Source organism: Balaenoptera acutorostrata, chromosome 6, assembly GCF_949987535.1.
Source record: "Balaenoptera acutorostrata chromosome 6, mBalAcu1.1, whole genome shotgun sequence".
In the NCBI taxonomy this organism is placed as follows: domain Eukaryota; kingdom Metazoa; phylum Chordata; class Mammalia; order Artiodactyla; family Balaenopteridae; genus Balaenoptera; species Balaenoptera acutorostrata.
This window is the reverse complement of record NC_080069.1, coordinates 97,841,056-97,861,497: the sequence shown is the minus strand read 5'-3', so window position 1 is coordinate 97,861,497 and position 20,442 is coordinate 97,841,056. Positions and strand designations below refer to the sequence as shown.

General features: G+C 39.0%; 1 protein-coding gene across 2 annotated transcripts in view; it reads right to left on the bottom strand.

The window, feature by feature from the left end:
- Positions 1 to 20,442, bottom strand: part of SLC44A1 (solute carrier family 44 member 1) — a 221,398-nt gene that overhangs the window by 42,318 nt on the left and 158,638 nt on the right. Inside the window, exon 16 of one of the 2 annotated variants that reach the window (XM_057548466.1) lies at positions 18,039 to 20,419. The exons of the other annotated variant lie outside the window; for it this stretch is intronic. Within the exon in view, the coding sequence (XP_057404449.1) occupies positions 20,396 to 20,419 (24 nt within the window). The 3' untranslated portion in view covers positions 18,039 to 20,395. Of the gene's footprint in view, positions 1 to 18,038; positions 20,420 to 20,442 lie in introns of those variants that run through there. 2 annotated transcript variants of the gene reach the window in all.

The following is a 20,442-nucleotide window of genomic DNA, read 5'->3' as shown; positions in this document are numbered from 1 at the left end:
GCCAGTAGGCACACCTGCAGTTCTCAAAGTGTATCATACAGGAGAATCGCTCGGGGGCGGCGGGGGCGGGGGGGGGGGGATGCTAAAATGCAGATTCCTGAGCTGCAGCTGTGGAGATTCCGATTCAGTAGGTCTGGAGTGGAGCCTGGGGTAATTTTCATCTTAGGCAGCATCTTCTTCTCCCTCCAACCTCCCACTGTGAAGCGCTTTGAGAAACACTGATCTGCACCTACATAGACGGTACAATATCATCTCACAGCCGCAACTCAGAGACAGGCTGGAAGGGGACTCATTTGTTCATTCATTCGTCAAACACCTACTGGGCCCTTACAGCCTGCCAGCCAGTCACCACTGGGCACCTTCACAAAGTCACGCAGCTCATCTTCCTCTCTCAGGCTTGAGATCCCCATCAAGGGATCAATCATAGAATCCAGTAAAGACTTAGCCTCTCCTTTCTTACGTTCACCCCCATCAAAGAACCTGGCTTCCACCATGATAGGGGAAAAAGCCCCCCCTTTCGCATAAAGAACACAGCCATGTTTACAGAAATCCTGCCTCTAAATTGATCCCTAATGGTTATTTTATAGGATATAAACATTCCAATGATATAGTTAGGAAGGAATCTTGTTACCAAGATTCATTCTTTCAAACACAGACAAAAATAATAAATCCATGGCTTTAAAAACACAGACAAAAATAATAAATCCATGTGCATCTGAAAATCAAAATGCTGCTGAGTATGTTTCACTGCCATGTTAACTTTGTAAGTCCAAGATAAATAAAAATCCTGGTACTAAACAGTGGGATAAATTACATTACTATAAATAAAACATAAACTAAAATTCCATTAGAAATTTTAAATCACCATGATATGGTTACCCCGGGGGATTTGAGGGAGAGCGCTTTTTTAGAAACTATAATGAAAATTGCATATCCCACTATAGTTTTTCAGGCTACAGCTGAAAAACACCATCTGTTCAGTGACCAAAACTTACTATGCCAGAGTTCACCTATTTTTAACTTTCTGACCATCAGAAAAGTTTTTGTTCTAGAAAGGACTTTAAAGGTCATTAACTCCGACCTTTCAGTCCACACTCAATACTGCTTTATAACATCGCAGCTGCAGAAGTGCCCTACAGCCTCTGCATGCATTCTATTCCTCTGTGGGTCAAGAGGATCACTGCCTCCCTGGTGCTCAGCCCATCTTGGGACTGTTCCAGTTTTTAGCACTTTCTACCTCACATCCTGTCTGATAAGCAGGAAAAGCCAGTTTTTTTTGTTTTCACCAGAAAGGCTTTCCCCTCCTAGAATGGAGCAGGGTGCCTGGATTAGGATGGCATCTCGGCTGCATTGATGAGAAACCTGATCCAGTGCCTTAAACAAGGCAGGGCTTAATTCTTCTCATGTAACAGGAAGCCCAGAAGACAACTCAAGTGAGAGAAGCCGTGGCCTTCTTGGCCATGACTCTGTCACATGGCCACCTCAAACTTCAAGGAAGTATGGGACGGTGGGTATTTTAGCTGGTGACCGGAACAATATCTGGGTTATATCCACGAGGAAGAAGGCTGGGACAGATTTTGGGGAGGGCGATTAGCAGTCACTGCCACAGCCTGAGAGTAATATCAGGTGACTAATATGCTAACTGACTGATGAAATCTGTCTTTCTAACCATTAGAACCCTTTAGGGGCTTAGGACAGGATGATAGAAACTCTTTTCTTTTTCTGTAACATCCCTTCAGATATTTGCACACTGTGATCATTTCTTTTCCTTTTCCCCATCTCAAGATGTCTCTTTTCCAAGTGATGTCTTTTCCAGGCTTGTCTCTGAAAACACTCCCATTTGTTTATATTCCAGGTGCGGCCTGACCTATAAAAAGTAATGCAGAGTCATCTCCTTCCTCCTGCTGTACACCATACTATTATTAACAGAGCCTAAAATCCCCTGAACGGAAACAGCCCGCTGTCAATTCATACAGAGCACGCCTTGAACTCAGATGCCTGTGGGGAAGGGGTAGGACCAAGGGGGGCACACATCACTGAGTATTTACCTTGTGACAGGCACCCCACCATCTCCTTTATAAGACATCCATTCAGAAGACCCCCCCAGGCCATATCAACCTCATTTAGCCATTGCAAGCCTGCTTTTATGGACCCAAGGAAGCACTTTACATTATCACTGCTAACCTCCATCCTCCTTGCTATCAGATTTAGTCCATTGCTCCTGAGCTCGGATTATTACCCAATGGACTATATATCTAGCATTTTTAGCTCTAAGTCACCTTAAAATATGATGTATCTTTGGTATTAGTTAGGATTGTGTTCAGCTGTAATGAAAAAAAAAACCCCAAATAATAGCTGCTAACGTAAGACAGAAATTAATTCAAAAGTCTGGAAGTTGTTAGCCAAGTTGACATGATATGCCGAAGTGTCAGGGATGCAGGCACCTTCTGTCTTGTTGTTCCATCATGCATGTCTTCCAGTGTCAAGGTCACCTTGTTGTCCAGAATGGCTGCTGAACCTCTAGCCACCACATCTGAATTCCAGCTGGCAGGGAAAAGGAAATTGAGGAAGGAGTAATGGCCCTTCCCTTTAAAGACATTTCCTGATAGTTACATGTCATTTCCACTTACACGCCACTGGCCAGAACTGAGTCACATGGTCACAATTTAGCTGTAAGGGGGAGCTGGGAAATGCAGTCTTTGTTCAGGATGGCTATATATCCATTTAAAAACCAGGTGACCAGCTGCTGTCATCAAAGATTAAGTAAAAAGATATTGGGAGACAACCTATAGTCTTGGCCACTCCTTCCATTCTTCATCCACGTCAGTGGTAAAAACATTAAACTATCCAAGACGAAGGCAAAAAACACCAACGATAATAGGAGATAATATTGATTGAGCATTTACTATGTGCCAGCCACTGCCCTATGCATTTTACGTGTAATAATGTAGTTAATCATCACAAAAACATTCTTAAGTTGGCCACTATTATATTATAACTTCCCTGAACTGAAACAGCCTGCTGTCAATTCATACAGAGCGTGCCTTGAACTCAGATGCTTGTGGGGAAGTTGGGCACTATTATATTATTAATAATAATTATGTATTATTATTAATAATACATAATTATTATATAATCATATAGTATAATTATGTATAATTATACTATATTACACATAGGTGGGAAAACAAAGGCCTAGAGAGTCTGAAGCCCAAGGTCATATAGTTCATAAAGGATACAAGTGGGCTTGAATTGGAAATCATGTTCCTAATTAATCACTATAATGCATTGCCTTTGGGCAATGTGTGAGAGATGTAAACTTCTGTCTTATTTTGGCAACTGTTGTTTTGGGATTTTTTTTGTTTACTCACATCTGGAGTTGGCCTCCTCTACTGGAACCTCCCTTGGGTTGAAATTAATTAGCAAGACTTGGGCTTGGTCCTTCAATTAATGACTATTCCACCAGTATACCTGCTCAGGTCTGCTTAGCTCCTAAGAGTCTTGTCCTTTGTAATTTGGATAAACAGGATCAGCTCCCAGAACCAGGCTTACGCTGAAGAAAAATGAGAGATATGACCTAAAAGACAGGAGAGCAAGAGTGGCAGCCAAGCAAACACATCATGGCAGTATGGAGGGCTGTATATAGGAGAGTTCAAGGGCTTTGGGTTGTTTATCTTTGCTGTTGAGTGTTAGAGTTCTTTATATATTCTGGATACTAGACCCTTATCAGATATATGATTCACAAATATTTTCTCCCATTCTGTGGGTTGCCTTCTCATACTTTAAAAAATAGTATCCTTTGAAGCAAAAATTTTTTAATTTTGATGAAGTCCAATTTTCTTTTGTTGCTTGTGTTTTGGTGTCATACCCGCAAAGCTATTGCCAAATCCAAGGTCATGAAGATTCACCTCTATGTTTTCTTCTAAGAGGTTTATAGTTTTAGCTCTTGTATTTAGCTCTTTGATCCATTTTTAGTTAATTTTTGTATATGATGTGAGGTAGGGGTCCAACCTCTTTTTTTGCATGTAAATATCAAATTGTACAAGCATCATTTATTGAAAAGACTATTCTTTCCTTGTTGAATAGTCTTGGCAATCTTGTTGAAAAATCTGTTGACAACAGACACACACTTTTATTTCTGTCCTTTTAATTCTTTCTATTCTAATATTGATTTCTATATCTCTCTGTAGGTCATTACCCCACTGTTTTGATTGCCATAACTTTTTAGTAAGTTTTGAGGTCAGGAAATGGTAGCTCTCCAATTTTTTCTTCTTTTTCACAATTGTTTTGGCTATATGGGCTTCCTTGCAATTCCATATGAATTTTTGAATCACCATTTCCATTTCTACAAAAAAAAAAGACGATTAGGATTTTGAAAGTGATTGCACTGAATCTGTAGATCACTTTGGGTAGTATTACCATTCTAACAATATTTGCTCTTCCAATCCATGAATGTGTGTCTTCTCATTTACTTACGTCTTTGCTCATTTCTTTCAATGGTATTTTGTAGCTTTCAATGTAAAGGTCTTATACCTCCTTGGTTAAATTTATTTCTTGGTACTTTATTCTTTTTGATGCCCTTGTGAATGGAATTGTTTTCTTCATTTCCTTTTTGGATTGTTCATTGCTAGTGCATAGAAATAAAACTGATTTTTGTGTATGGATCTTGTATCCCACAACAATGCTTAAATCGTTTATTAAGTCTACTTGTGTGTGTCTGTATGAATTGTTTATGATTTTCTACCTATAAGGTAATGTCATCTGAGGAGAGAGATTTTATTTCTTTCTGATTTGGATGTCTTTCATATCTTTTTCTTACCTAATTACCCTGGCTAGAACTCTCAGTACAATACTGAATAGCAATGGCAAGAGAGGCATGCTTGTCTTGTTATTGATCTTGGGGGAAAAGCTTTCAGTCTTTCACTATTGAGTACGATGTTAGCTGTGAGTTTTTGGTAAACACGCTTTATCAGGTTAAGTTTCCCCCACTGCTGTCACAGTGATTTTTTTCCTCCTAAAATGCAAATATCATAAAGCACTCCCTTGCTAAAAGTCCTGCAAGTCCCCATTTTCTTCAGCATGAAATCAAGTCCCTTAGTATGGCCCAAAGACACTTCAAGAGTGTCTGATACCTGCTGACTTCTCCAATTTCCTGTCCCCACACCCTAGAGTCACAGACACATCATTTCCCCACACATGCTGTTCCCTCCCCTGGGAACACTACCTCCCTTTCCCAAAAGGCTTCTTTGCCACAGCCCTGTGTCCCTGCCCCTACCCCCTTCAGGCAGCCTCTGAGTTACTCCTGAGTTACCGCTCAGAGCAACTGGCATACTAGAATGCAATCATCTGCTTACCCCTTTGCCTTCCTAAACAGGCCATGAGGTTTTGGAAGGCAAAGACTAGGTCTCCCATTTCTGTATCCTTAGTGAATATAAGACTTCATAAATGTCTTTGGAATAAAGACTACTTTTCTGTTTTATTTATATTTACGAACATGTCCTATAAGTCCTAACAGAAGTGGATCTACATAAGGATGAGGTAACAAATTCAGTTAAAGAATCAGGAAGTTATATGCTTGGACTTTACCAACTCAGCTCCCCAAGCCCCGTTTGAGAGCCATACGCAGATTATTTTTGTTTTCACAGTAACTTGAAGAATGCATATACCTTCTTCCATCAAAGGAAAACATTCTATATAAATCTTAGTGTTCTTTCTCTTTAGGTTGCTAGGACACTCAAAGTATTTAATGCTTCATTGTCCTGTAACTATATTAGTCCTAGAGTCTAGCATATTTGTTTCTTCCTGTTTATGTCTTTGCTTTTCTATTTTTATTTTAATAATCTTACTGTACATAAGCCTTTTTGGAAAAAAGTGGAGCATAAATATGTAAATATATATGCTAAAAATACATTGTATGTATTTCTTGTTAGCAGAGAAGCACACAGATTGTTAAGGTGACAATGCAGAAGAGCAGAGTTAGAGCCATTGAGAAAGAGTTTGTCTGCAGTTACTTTAGCTGTACAAGCCATTGTTAGGTTGGGGTCTCTTAAATGAAAACCAGAAATTAGGTAATTTCCTTCATGAGGGAGTGGAAAAAAATTTTGTTGGCACAGAGAAATATTTGCAGGCCCTCAAACTCTTCTCCAAATGGCTCCTTCTTATCGTTACAGAGATTTTGCATCAGACGGCACTAAGAAGAAAAGGTAAACATTTCCAATACTCAGTGAATTAGAGACTCAGAGCCTGGAAGAACTTGACCATCTGGAGCAAGTCCCTATCTTTAAATGAAATGGCATACCCCACACTGAGCGTACACCTCCACGATTCCTTTTCCCTTCCCCCCAGATCTAATTAGTCACCAGGTCTGTAAATTTCCCACTGGGATCTTCCCCTTCCCCCTTCCCCCTCTGTCCCAAGTCTCCCACAGGCTCTAGGTCTGAAGGAACGTGCAAAACTCCCATATCCTCTCCGGGGTCACCTCTTGCTGCCCATCCACGCATTCTTGGCTCTGGATTTTCTAAACGACTGAGGTGTCCTCGTGTCGCTATATGATGGCCCGCGCTGTTCCTCTGGGTAGAATCTTCTCCCTTCCTCCCTCCTGCCCTCTCATCATCTGGCTCATTCCCGCTCATCCTTCAGGACACAGCTCAGACAGCTTCTCCTAATAACCCAGCACCTCCCTATGTGCTCCTGAAGCACCTTCACTGCTGTCTGTCTCCCTCATAAGGCTGTGAGCTACTTCAGATCAGGGAGTGAAGTTACCAGAGTCCCCAGAATATAAATCCTACTGACCAGAGCAGGTCTCAGGAAATGACTGTTGATTGGACGTGGACACGCTTATTAGCACACTGCTGTAGACACACTTAGTGAACGCGCACGGAACGGGCCTCACTCATAACAGTTTCCAGAGTATGAGACGTGGACCTCACCAACTTCCACCAGCCTGATGTTTCCCCCTCTCCCACTTCTACATTTATTAAGTCCTTCCCACTCCTTCCTCTAACTTAAAAAAAAAAAAATTCCTTATTCCATTTGGATTTGACTTAGATTTGTTTTCAAACTGAACGCCAATTGTCCTAAACACTGTTTATTAAATGAATTCTTTCCTTTCTTATTCATTTTGAGGTGTAGCCTTAGCTCTTATTAAATTCTTATAAATAATAGAATTTGTTTTGGGGAATTTCTCTTCTACCCTATTGGCCTATTATCACTCGGGTTTAGCTGCTGTCATCTTATTATACTTACCTGGATATTTGCTTTTTAACTTAACTATATTTTTTCATGCTAAAAAACTATAGAGCTTACCTCAAAAAAAAAAAAAAAGAACAATACAGGAATATTTTAAACATACAGATAAGCAAAGAAAAAATTAAATTACCCTAATGCCATGTCCCAGAGATAACGATAATTATCATTTTGATGCAACAAGAGTGGTAGCTGACTTCCACTTAACCTTCTTGCCAGATTAATTGACACCTCTAGTCCTCGGTAGAATGTGCTGGCTGATGTCCATAGCAGGCTGAATGGTCCAGGAGGGTGGCCTATGCACTGTTCTCAGCATCAGCGGACTGTGCTTAGCAAGAGTCAGGTGTGTTTATTCCAACATGTTATGCCAGGTGCAGTGGTTATTCAAATGGTATGATTACTTAAATATTATGTATATTGATAAAAACAATGAGTATGAAGAGAGTAATTTCTAAGAAAAGTAAGTTGAATGCTTTGGAAAGACTATAAAGATAAGATACTAAAAATATTACTCAAATTATGTGTACATGAGAATTACAAACATTGGAAAGAAATAAAAATCTAGGAGTCTATACTCAGCTTGCTTCATTATTTAGCTTCTCTAAATTCTTGATCCATTTTAAAGAAACCAGTATTTCACATTTTTACATTTTTTGGTGGTTACATTATTGGTATGTTTAATGCTGCCAAAAAAAAAAAAAAAAAGACAACAGACAACTTCAGAGGACTCAAAGAGTCATAAGTAGAACTAATAACTATGCCAAAGTTTGGCCAATGATTATTTACTTGTTGTAGTTTTAAAAAACATTTCATTTATAAAGATTCTCCTCCTTAACCAAATTTTTCAATTAACCAATCAGCTACCAGTGCCCACAGACTTGGTTAAGAGAGCATGTATTATACCTTCAGTCATTTAAAAATGTATAAAAATATTGATTTTTACATAAATGAGATCATGCTATAAATACTGCTTTATCCCCTTTTTCACTGACTATATTGTAGACATTATTTCAAGTCATTAAAGATTACAACACGTTTAATGCCTGCCCAGACCCTCCTGCAGAAGTCCTATTTAATGTTTCCTTTTATTAGGCATTTAAAGCTATGTACCAAAAATAAACAACCCAATCCAAAAATGGGCAGAAGACCTAAATAGACATTTCTCCAAAGAAGGTATACAGATTGCCAACAAACACATGAAAGAATGCTCAACATCATTAATCATTAGAGAAATGCAAATCAAAACTACAATGAGATATCACCTCACACCAGTCAGAATGGCCATCATCAAAAAATCTATAAACAATAAATGCTGGAGAGGGTGTGGAGAAAAGGGAACCCTCTTGCACTGTTGGTGGGAATGTAAATTGATACAGCCACTATGGAGAACAGTATGGAGGTTCCTTAAAAAACTAAAAATAGAACTACCATATGACCCAGCAATCCCACTACTGGGCATACACCCTGAGAAAACCATAATTCAAAAAGAGTCACGTACCACAATGTTCATTGCAGCACTATTTACAATAGCCAGGACATGGAAGCAACCTAAGTGTCCACTGACAGATGAATGGATAAAGAAGATGTGGCACATATATACGATGGAATATTACTCAGCCATTAAAAAGGAACAAAATTGAGTTATTTGTAGTAAGGTGGATGGACCTAGAGCCTGTCATACAGAGTGAAGTCAGAAAGAGAAAAACAAATACCGTATGCTAACACATATATATGGAATCTAAAAAAAAAAAAAAAGGTCAGGAAGAACCTAGGGGCAGGACGGGAATAAAGACACAGACCTACTAGAGAATGGATTTGAGGACATGGGGAGGGGGAAGGGTAAGCTGGGACGAAGTGAGAGAGTGGCATGGACATATATACACTACCAAATGTAAAATAGATAGCTAGTGGGAAGCAGCCGCATAGCACAGGGAGATCAGCTCGGTGCTTTGTGACCACCTAGAGGGGTGGGATAGGGAGGGTGGGAGGGAGGGAGACGCAAGAGGGAAGCAATATGGGGATATATGTATATGTATAGCTGATTCACTTTGTTATAAAGCAGAAACTAACGCACCATTGTAAAGCAATTATACTCCAATAAAGATGTTAAAAAAATAAATAAAACTATGTACCTTTCTTGATTTCCTCTTCGTGGGACTGACAGAAAACTCGGAGTTTAGTTTTATGTGCAGCCTTCTTATACAGTTAATCTCCTTTTCTCAACTTTCACATGCCTGCTTTAAAAAAAAATTTTTTTTTTTAAATTTTTGTGTTAAAATTGTTTCTTGTTGTAAGTTGGGAGAATCCCTTCTGGCAGAGAGAATAGACCAAACACAAACCCCTAATATCCCATCTCCAAGTGTGAAGTTATAGTATGAGTTTGGTTGACTGAAAGCCCTTTTGTTTTGCCTTGAAGGCAGGCAATTCCTTACTGTCGCCTCTCTGGTCTGACATAACTGGCCAGGGAGCTTATAACTACCTAGAGAGCTCTAAGACTTCTATTGAAGTTGCTGATAAGCCCAGGAAGTGGTCTAATAGCTTAGCTTTGCTTTTTCTGGACTCCAGTATGTAACCTAGGTATATCTTCTAAAATTATTTTTCTCAGGATTTGGACAGTAAAGGAGGCACAATATCAAATTAAAGGCACAAAGTATTCCTTACCTTCACTGCTACTTGCAACAACTGAAAAAAATTAACAATAATGTGAAGAGGTCTGGCCTTGTGGGTTAGTTCCACAACACCTGGTCAAAAATAGGAGGCCAGAGGGCCTCATTAGGATGCTGGCTTCTTTCTGAAACATTCGACACTTCTAGGAGCTTTGAGTACTCTCTGAAGCTGAAATTTCAATCACAACTTATATATTATCCTAAAGTGCACAAGCAGTATGCCTCTTAAAAGAGACCCTCTGGATTTTTCTTTACTGTCTAAAATTTGAGATTGAATACAGATTATACTTTTCATAGCCAAACAGAAAAAGAATATCTGGGTACCTTTTAGGAGATGTGAGGCTTTTCACAGGCTCTTTAATCACTAGGTGGTCTATGGAACAAGGAATTGTGTACATTTGCATCAGGACCACGCCTCCAAAAAGAATTAACAGTCCAGATTGGTTAACATTCTTTAGTATCTCAAACACCTGTAGTGTCTGAGGACTCCTCACAAATGTTCTCTAACAACTTCTTTTGGCAAGCAAGTTATAGATAAATAACTAGGGCTATGATCTGGGCATTACTCACATTTGCTAATGAAAAGCAGTCTGTACAGCAGCCTCTCAAGAAAAATCCAAAATTAAAAAACAAATTGGGAGAGATTTATTGGTATTGCAAAAGGTCTTCCACTTAAGAACACCCCTTTCTTAGTCCCCAGTATCATTTAAAATAGGATTAGTTTTAAACAAGCTTGATTTTTCCAAACTTTTCAAGCTTGTTGAAAAATCAACAAGCTTGATTTTTCCATAATTTACTGCCTAAATTACGGCACACCGCAGTTTCACCAACTCACCAACTTAGCACAGATCCAGGCTTCAATTTATGTGCAGGGCACTGTACCAAGCACGAGTGATTTCCATGGTAAACATTATCTAATAGGCTTTTCTTCTCTGCCTGATGATTGAATTCAGTTGCAACCTTAGCATTCACAGAGTGACTCAGACTCCAGCTAGGAAGCCTGGCTGGGCAGTGGATGAACTTTGTACTTCGGAAATTAGGTTTTATTTAGTACATTTATGTTTCATACTTCAGGGATCCTAGAACATGCTGAGAGATGCTGGAAAGAAACAGCTGCCCAATTCCAGGGCACCCCTGCAGCATATTGACCTAATCTGAAAACAAGATGTTGCCCACAATCACTTTCTATTGCAGCACAGCAGAATACGCCACCCCCAAATATGACTGCAGGAGTTCAGGACCTGCCACCTCAAAAAAATGCCGCTTTGTTGTATTACTGTGAGCTGAAGGCACTTGAAAACCAGCAAATGTGGGTGAGGTATTCTATGAACTCTCCTTATCTCCCTGGACAGATTCTCCAAAAAGAACTCAAATGTCATAAATCCCCTTCTCAGGAGTTTCATCAACCAGGGGAGATTGGTTCTTATCACAGGAGAAGAGCCTAGAAGTCGACACCACACCCAGACACACTTTGCCGTAAGCTATCATGCCGCCCAGCTATTCCTCTAAGGGCCCATTCATCTTTCCTAAAAATCATCTACTCTCCCCTAAGAGGCCTACATCCTCTCTCCCCTTTCCCTATTAAGATGGTATTTAAATCTGAATTCTAAGCCACTTAGAGGAGTTACTCATTTTTCCTGGGTATCTCACATGTATACCTGAGGTATACATGTTAATAAACTTCTGTGTGTTTTTCTCTTGTTAATGTGTCTTCTATTACAGAGTCTCAGCTAAGAACTCAGAAGGGTAGGGGGGACAATTATTTTCCCTCCCCTACACTATTCATCACCACCCTGGGCATGGGAAAGTGCTATGACACAGTAGACAATGACATTCTTTCCTATAAAATTTTATTTATTACATAAAAAAATTCTATACATTTGTTAGACTAAAATACAGTTTTCGTTATAATTCTGGTAACTGAGTCAGTACACAGAAAACTTAGCATTAGATCAGTACTTTTTTTTCTAGTTCATATTTCTGCACAAGGAAAACATTTCAAAGCTCCGTTTCATATAGGCTCATTGTACTCTGAAGCCAGATGGAATTCCATCCAATTCAGAGCTCTTGGAAGTTAATTTCCCAGCAAGATTTGATAACCCCAGAAAGTTAATTGCTTAATATACATATTTTTAAAGTCCTCTGAGAGCACAACACTCTGTAAAGTCTGCACTGTGTCAATGACAGTCACAAATACTACAGGGCTATGACCATGTCTGCGGGGCATGTTCAAGCACCTACATGTTTGTTTCCCCACCTGAATACAGTGTAGTGACACTGTAATAAAGAAATAATAATAAGGAAAAAGCTCAAGATAATGCTAAGGTAAAAGATCCCGAACCAGGGAATTCATGGAAGGCTTAACCATGATCCTATAGTTTGTAATGGACAAAGACCGGACATGATACAAAAATTCATTTTGACACTGTGAAATAGGATGCAAATAGTAAAACGAAGCAAAACCAAAAAGACAAAAAAGGCCTCAGATTGAGAAATATGTGGCACCACAACATACTTCTCATGCTGGATTTCACAGCAGTGAGATGTCGAAACACACTGATGGGCATTTTCTGTTCAAATCACCCCATACACTGGATGGGATCTGACTGGATGGGATGTTAGGCTCAGAGCCTGAGAGACAAAGAGCAGGTCCCTCTGCAATGACTGATCTTTCAAACTTGGCTGCTTTATTCTAGGAGCCTATTCTAAACTCAGGAGTTCAGGAAGGCTGTGCCAGAAAGTACTTAAAGTTGGACCTCAGGTCTTCAAAAGATATGCTTTTGTCTTTGGTTGTTTTCCCAGAGCACCTGTCATTTTTTTAGGTGCCCTCTACACTTTTCTCCCTACTCCTGTGTGAGTTGTAACAAATCAGATCAGCTAACAACCTCCTGAATTTATTTCACTGGGTACCACATCTATTAGAAGTGCATTCAATGGTCAAGAATATTCTGAGACAGTGTAACTGAAACTTCATTATGGAGCTCCCAGTACCCTTTTATAGGATGGACAAAATCAAGAGAACCTCAACAGCAACATAATCTAGTAGCACTAAGGCAATATAGTAGAAGAAAGGTAACATCCCCCCCCACCCCGTGATGTCTTTGAAAATCAAAACTAGCCAAAACAAGAGGGCCAAAAAGTTCTGGGAGAACACTGCTAGAACCCAGAGAAAGGGGAAAATTTACTCAGTAGTCTCTGTCTCCAATCATCAGTCCCAAAGCTGTCCTAGTATTGTTTCATTCCTATGAATCACCTCATACAATTTTTGAAAAGAATCCTGTCTTAATGATCCATGTGGTAAATGAAGGAAGTGCTCACACTTTCTAGTGGCAGGTAGAATGGTCTGCAGGATGCTGGTAGGACGTTCACTCCAGTCCTGTGTCCATTCATTCCTCAAGTCTTTTCTTTTTTTTTTTGTTTTTTTCTTTTTGGCCGCACTGTGCAGCATGTGGGATCTTAGTTTCCTGACCAGGGATCGAACCCACACGTCCCCTGCGTTGGAAGCGCGGAATCTTAACCACTGGACCACCACGGAAGTCCCTCAAGTCTTCTTTTCAGTGCTTACTTTACTCACATAGAATGGTTTAACACATTATTCCTCAAAAAATAACTGGGGCTTCCCTGGTGGCGCAGTGGTTGAGAGTCTGCCTGCCAATGCAGGGGACACGGGTTCGAGCCCTGGTCTGGGAAGATCCCACATGCCACGGAGCAAATGGGCCCGTGAGCCACAACTACTGAGCCTGCGCGTCTGGAGCCTGTGCTCTGCAACAAGAGGCCGCGACAGTGAGTGGCCCGCGCACCGCAGTGAAGAGTGGCCCCCGCTTGCCACAGCTAGAGAAAGCCCTCGCACAGAAACGAAGACCCAACACACACCCCCAAAAATTAAATAAATAAATAAATAAATAAAGTTACATCTGTTAAAAAAAAAAAAAAAAACTAACTCAAAATAATTTCCTAGCTGATGGGATGGGTGGATCAGATTCCTATGTGAAAGTCAAGACATTTCCTTTAGGTCATACACTTCTATGACAAAAAGACATTATCAAATATAGATACTTACACCGGACTTAGGCCCTTTTCCACCCAATATGGGAACTTCCACCTTTGGTCTCTCCCTTTGCTACTGTGGAAGGTTCAATAGAGCTCTTCTGGGGTTGGGGGGTGGGGAGGAGAGCTGATTTTTCTATTTTCTTCACCAGCCAATTAAGACATTTCCACTGCTTTCTTCAGCTTGAAAATGTAGGTAATAGTTTGATGTCTGACTACAGGTCATGACCCCCTGGAATCAAATCTTAAAAAACTTTAAATTCCTTTAAGGATGTCTGCCTGCTTTTTCAAGGGCCCAGAGGACCCTCCATATAGTTGCAGCAAGCTTACCTAATAGTAAGGTGTAAATGTGAAGAAACCCACATGCTCCCTAAAGAAAGAAGGTGATGTGGATGGGGGGTGGGGGGGGAGTGGAGGCACAGTCCCATGGGCAGTGGTCCAAGGCTGCTCTAGTGGTGACCGGAAAACACTCAAAACAGGAGGAAAGCCTCACTGATTTACGAAGGAGAAAAAAATAACTTTTGAATTTGTCCCCCCAGCATCTGCTCCTCCAACTTTCCACTAAAAATTTTTTGTCAGCTATGGACTACGGTAAATTTGCTAATTTATCACCATCTGCAAATGTTCTTGGTCGTGTTGACAAAGGTATATTTTTAGACAGTGATCTAACTGATAACACTATGCTACAGATGTCATAGCTGAGTGACAATAATAAAGAATCTAGTGTTTTGGCAGATGGATAATTACAGGGATTCCCTATTCACTTCTTGGATTTTCTTGTCCATTGCAAATAATTTGGTACCTTGCCAAAAATTCATCGAAGGACACATACAACCTCACACCTCCAAGGAGAGAAATCTTACTGTCTTGAAGATTCAGTGTTGACGTCCTGTTTTTCATTCAGATTAGTGTGGTTTTGATTTTCAAAGCTGGTACCAAAAGTTTTCAAGTTATAAAAAGGATTCCAGACAACAAGGTCCTACTGTATAGCACTATAGTGAATATATAGAGCACTATATTCAGTATCCTATGATAAACCAAAATGGAAAAGAATATTTTAAAAAAGTATATATATATAACTGACTCACTTTACTGTACAGCAGGAAATTAACACAACATTGTAAATCAACTATACTTCAATTAAAAAAAAAAAACGATTCCAGGTCTGAAATTGGTAAGTACCATCTTAAAAGTATCTTCAGTGGACGCCTAATCACTACTTTATTTCAAAACACATTATCAAACCAACTTTAGAGCAGCCTCTGACTTGTGTTCCTTAGGCCCTGAGGGGATGGGGGCAGGGTGGAGACTGGCAGTCTGAGGGTCCCGAAATTCTATTAGTATTTTAAAAGTTCCTAAGCAGGCTATGTGACTTTGAGAGAAAGGTAGTTCATTGCTTTCATAAGCTTCTCAGAGGGGCCCTTGGTCCCCTCAACAGATTAAGAACCTGCTTTTGAATATCAAATACTAAATTCGGGTCTTAGAAAATAAAAGTGAAAGATTTCTGAAACATTTGGAAATTACAACGTTTTCATGTTCAGCTAGATCTTGCCTAGACCATGAGTAACCTGAAAGCCTTACTATTCTGAATTCCCTGGTCTAGAATGTTTATTCCTCAGGAAATCATTTATATTGTAAAACTGAGTATCAAAACTGAAGAAAATAGCCTAATATTTGGGTCTCTAACAATTGCATATTTTTTCCACAAATTTACTAATGAATTCCTTTAAAAAATATCCAACTTAAATCCTGCTCATTTAATTTAGAAAAGTGATAGCTGTTCATGTGATACTGAAGTGGAAGCATCATTTGTCTTTTTTTTACACATAAAAATCAAGGAGATGGGGTGGAAGAAAAGGTACTATAGTATTTCCATAGAAAAGAAAGGTTTTCCACAGAAATTCTCAAGTTTAAAAACGCTGCATTGAAGTTTTTTATAACAAAGATATCTTCAAAGATTTAAATCTTGGATTAAAAATTTCCTCTTAAATTAAAACTTGGAGAATAAGAATTTGACTCAAATTTATGAAACGTGAATGGGGGAAAGTGTGCTATTTAAAATTTTTTGGTGCGTACAACATGTTTAGCTTTTTATTTTGTTTTCTAAGTTTGCTAGCTTTATACTTTCTCCTGGCACATTCAAGCATCCTGCTTTTTCACAATTTGGGCTATGTGTCATTAAAAAGATAAGCTTATTCTGAAAGTAGTCACTGTATATGAAGAGTGCCTACTTTTCAAATGGGCTAACATGTATTCCTTAGTACACAAAGATACATGAATATGCATTTAAAGCAAAAGGCATTCTGCACTGTGATTATATAATACACAAAGCTCTGCTTTATGCATTTACTTATGAACCCACAATTTTCCAATATATATTCACAGACCACATCTTAAAAACTCTAGGCAAGCCATTATAGTGCACTTTTATCTATCAGATGGAATATATGAAAAGAATACAGAGATTAACTGTGGCAGGTGCATTGATAAGCCTCCAGACTCTGAGGATTTTGTTTTTGTTTTTTTAAGTAGCGGTAAAAACGCAGTAGAGAACTTATTGAAAGGTGAAAACTTTTAAAGACCTTTCTGAAGGAAACTTCTCAGAGGCTGTGTTAAAGGCTATTGGAAACTCCAAAAATTCAAGTGAGGTTACTGATGAAAAATAAGATAAAATGTTCAGGTCACCATAATTGGCAGCTCTGGTTTTAGAACTGACCCCAGAATTCTACTTTGAAGGCCAGGAGCCCTCTTGAAATGGCCTTTATTAGCTATTAGTGGTGCTTGGTGGAAATGGTCAGGGTCTTGAGGGCACTAACACGGCCTCACAAATATTTGGTGCCTGTAGTTTCCGCAGCTGTTTTAAGGGAGAGGGTGGAGCAGAGGAGCATTACTCCGGTTTCAAGGGGCTCAGGACTGCTATAAAAGGGGTCACCTCCTCACCACCCCCTACTGGGGTGAAATCCTGAAACTGCCCTGGGAAGATAAGGGAGCCCTTGGCAGATACCGAGGTCGAGGTCAGTGGTATTGGGAACTGGCAGCTTAACGCCCTTGGCTGAAAAAAAGACAAAATTAGAGTAAGGGAGCATCTTTACAAAGGAGAAACTTATTTCCAGCTTAATTTTTAAATAGACTCAGTGAATGCCCCCTCCTCAACCATTATGCAAAAAGTTTAGGAACCAACACACAGTTAAGCTACTTATATTGCAGTAACTTAGGACTTAATTATGCTATAGGATAGGATAAAAGCTTTGATCCTTAAACATTAAACATTGCATTAAATGGTTTAAAGGAAGAGCCTGCTTTGAGCTGTGCTCGTTGGTGCAGAGATTATACAATCTCAGCGCTCTGGCTAAATTCCTAATGTTTACCTAACGTACTGGTAAGCCTCCCACAGAAGATGGGTCTCTTGGATTTATACCGAAATATAACCTTTTCCCTTGCATATCATATACGGCAGAGCTTACTCTTGAGGCAGGAGCCTAGAAAGTCTAAATCAGGCACCAGAACCTTAATTTTCCAATGGCAGCAACGATCACGATTCTCTTCTCACTGTGATCACCACTGACAACTGCAGATGCTAACTTAACTCTGGAAGTAGGCGTCCTGAACACAATTTTGAAGATCCACCGCAGACAAAAGACAGAACCCACCACACAGAGTCACTGGTTGATAAAAGTATTCAGGTAACCACATTTCACAGATAATTTTGGTCCTTCATCTATTCTCACTTGGGCAGAGATGGAGGCAGTGAGCGAACAGCAATAAGGCAGCCCAGAGCCAGCTGAAGAACGGCTCACGAAGAATGACAGCGGCAGCAGGTCTATCCGAACATAGCCTCGAAACATTCAAATATCGCTAAAAGCCTCTGTGAGGCTCTCTGAAATGCATCAACGAATGAAGCTCATGAGAGAGTGACAGTCTATAAGTCAAATATCTCTCTGTGAGTGTCTGTGTAATATATATGCATATCTGCATATATCTACCTATACGGCACACATATTCACTTAGGGGAAACAGCCTGGCAATTAATTTGGAACTCAAATGACATGGTTACACATAGATCATAATTGCTAAACACAATGTTAGTAAAACAAAATTTATTTGTAAAACAGGACCTGTTATATAAAATGGCACACAATCAAGTTATACAAAAATACAAAATTTCTTTCTGATTACAGTTCTAGTTGCAAATGATAATTAGAAAGCATTCCCGGTGGCTTCCAAACAGCTGAGATTGCGAGCATAGGGAACAGGCAGCAGCAGGAGTCCATAGTGCCGGGACGTCCAAGTGAGGAGAAGCTAATTTCCAAACTCAGCAATTCCACCAGGTCACTCTGGAGGGACACCTCCTAAGATAAGTAGCTCCTGTAATGAATGTCTTCTGTTCTGATACCCATCTTCCATACTTTTGCCAATCCTAAATTTACTTCCCAATGTTTCTTAATGTCCACAATCTGTGTGGTTATGAAACAGAAGGTAGTCTGAATTTTCTTACATGATTTGCTCTCTCACCTATTTGGATAATTGTTAGTTACGTAATTATATTTATTCCATTTCAAATGATATAAAAGAGTACAATGATATCGTTTAGTGACATCACATGTTAGAATGTTAACTTCTGGAGAATTAACTGTTTCAAAATAGCTACTCTCACAATATTGTTTTCTGTGATCTTGCCAAGACGTGAGCTCCTGTTTCTTTAAAAAAAAAAAAAAAAAATTCTGGACTGTTATTGCAAATATTCTGAAAAATCAGAAATATTACATGAGCTTTGAAAAGAAACTGAGGCATTTAGCAAATTTTAGCCTAGCTAGAGTAAAGAACACAGATACTTAAAAAAAAATACAATTTACCTTTTGCAGCAATTTAAAGGTCCAACCCTTTGAAAGGAAGCACATTAGCAAACAGCTGCTTATTAAGCCCTAGTGACATTAATTGTACACATTTCCATAATACCGGTCTAATTCACTGTCTAATTCTGGTAGGAGGCAATGCTTTCTTTCAAAAGATTCTCCTTCCATGGAATGATAAAATGCTGAGGCTTTTTTTTTTTTTTGTACAGAGCCTATATTTAGTGCAATAAGTTTAAAAAATCTGCTCTGAAATATTTACTTTACATTAACAAAAATAGCTTTTTTTAAAAAAATTGTAACAAAAAGGAGTTATCGCATAAACAGATCATGAATTATTCTTAGCAAATTACACTTTTTTTTTCTTAAAGCATTCACCATTACAATAAGCAGAACAATGAAATATTAGCCATTCATATCTGGTAAGCTTCAGGAATTAAAAAACCCCCCAAAACCCAAAACCCATCCCCAAACACAAAGAACGTTCAACACTTGAGGATCAAAACATTAACCAATTCTTCAGTTAAACATTGTAGAATTCTGGATACTTAATGAATTGTCAAGGAGAGGAGCACCTGCCAGTATGTTTTCAGATTTTATAGCAAGCATTTGAATAAAATGGCTATTTAGCCCTAAGCCACTGAAGTTCCTCTGAAGCAGAAACCCAAGTACCAGAATTTTCAATGCTTTGTGTTTCATGTTTCTCTCCCTTTTTTATTCCTTCCAGCATTACTTAGTCTGCAAACCTATACACAGAAACTTAAAGGCTAAACTTGCTGGGTACCCCAGCTTCCTTTCAAATCAGGCACACAAATGTGTGGAGGATGCTACTGACGTCAAAATGAAAGAAAGACAAAATATAAGAGAAAAGTTTGCATAAGAAAGATTATCTACCCTTTCCTTTTTTACCTACTCTCTTATAGAAGCATTAGGGTAAACTACAAATACCTGAGGAGTTGGTTACTTTTTAATGTTGGCTGACAAATGCATGAGCTATTACGAAAATTCCCATATTGGGTCCACTTGTATGTTTCTAAAAGGAAAACGACATGGCTTCTTCGATTGGGGAAAACTGAATGGAGTAACTCCTTATTTACCTGAAAGCATATGCCTAGTCTCATCCCACTAGGACTTATGCATCAGTAAAATAAGGTCTTGATTTTTATGCACACATCAGGGAAATCACCCCTGAATGAACTTTAGACAGAGAATTCGGTACAATAATTTTACCTAATTTAAATAACTAAAGTTAAAATCTCCTCTAAGTTATTAAAAATGTTAATCAGATATGAATCTTAACATTTCCATTAAGACAATTACAATTGAAAACATTAAATGACGGCAGTTGCCTTGTAAAAGCCACCCGTATGAAAGGAGTACATGTTTGACAAAAATAAGCATAAAAAAGGTATTAAATCCCTGTTCCTGTTCTCTGATTTTGGCTGATTATGTGTGTGTGTGTATATACATATACATATATATACACACATACATATACATATATACACACACCCACACACACAAATACATAGTTATGTGTATATATTGTTTTGGAATGTCAATGGGTTCCATAACGGTCGGCTAGGTTCAAGCAGAACTTGCTCCCGAAGCCTAGAAAACAAAGTCATACAGAG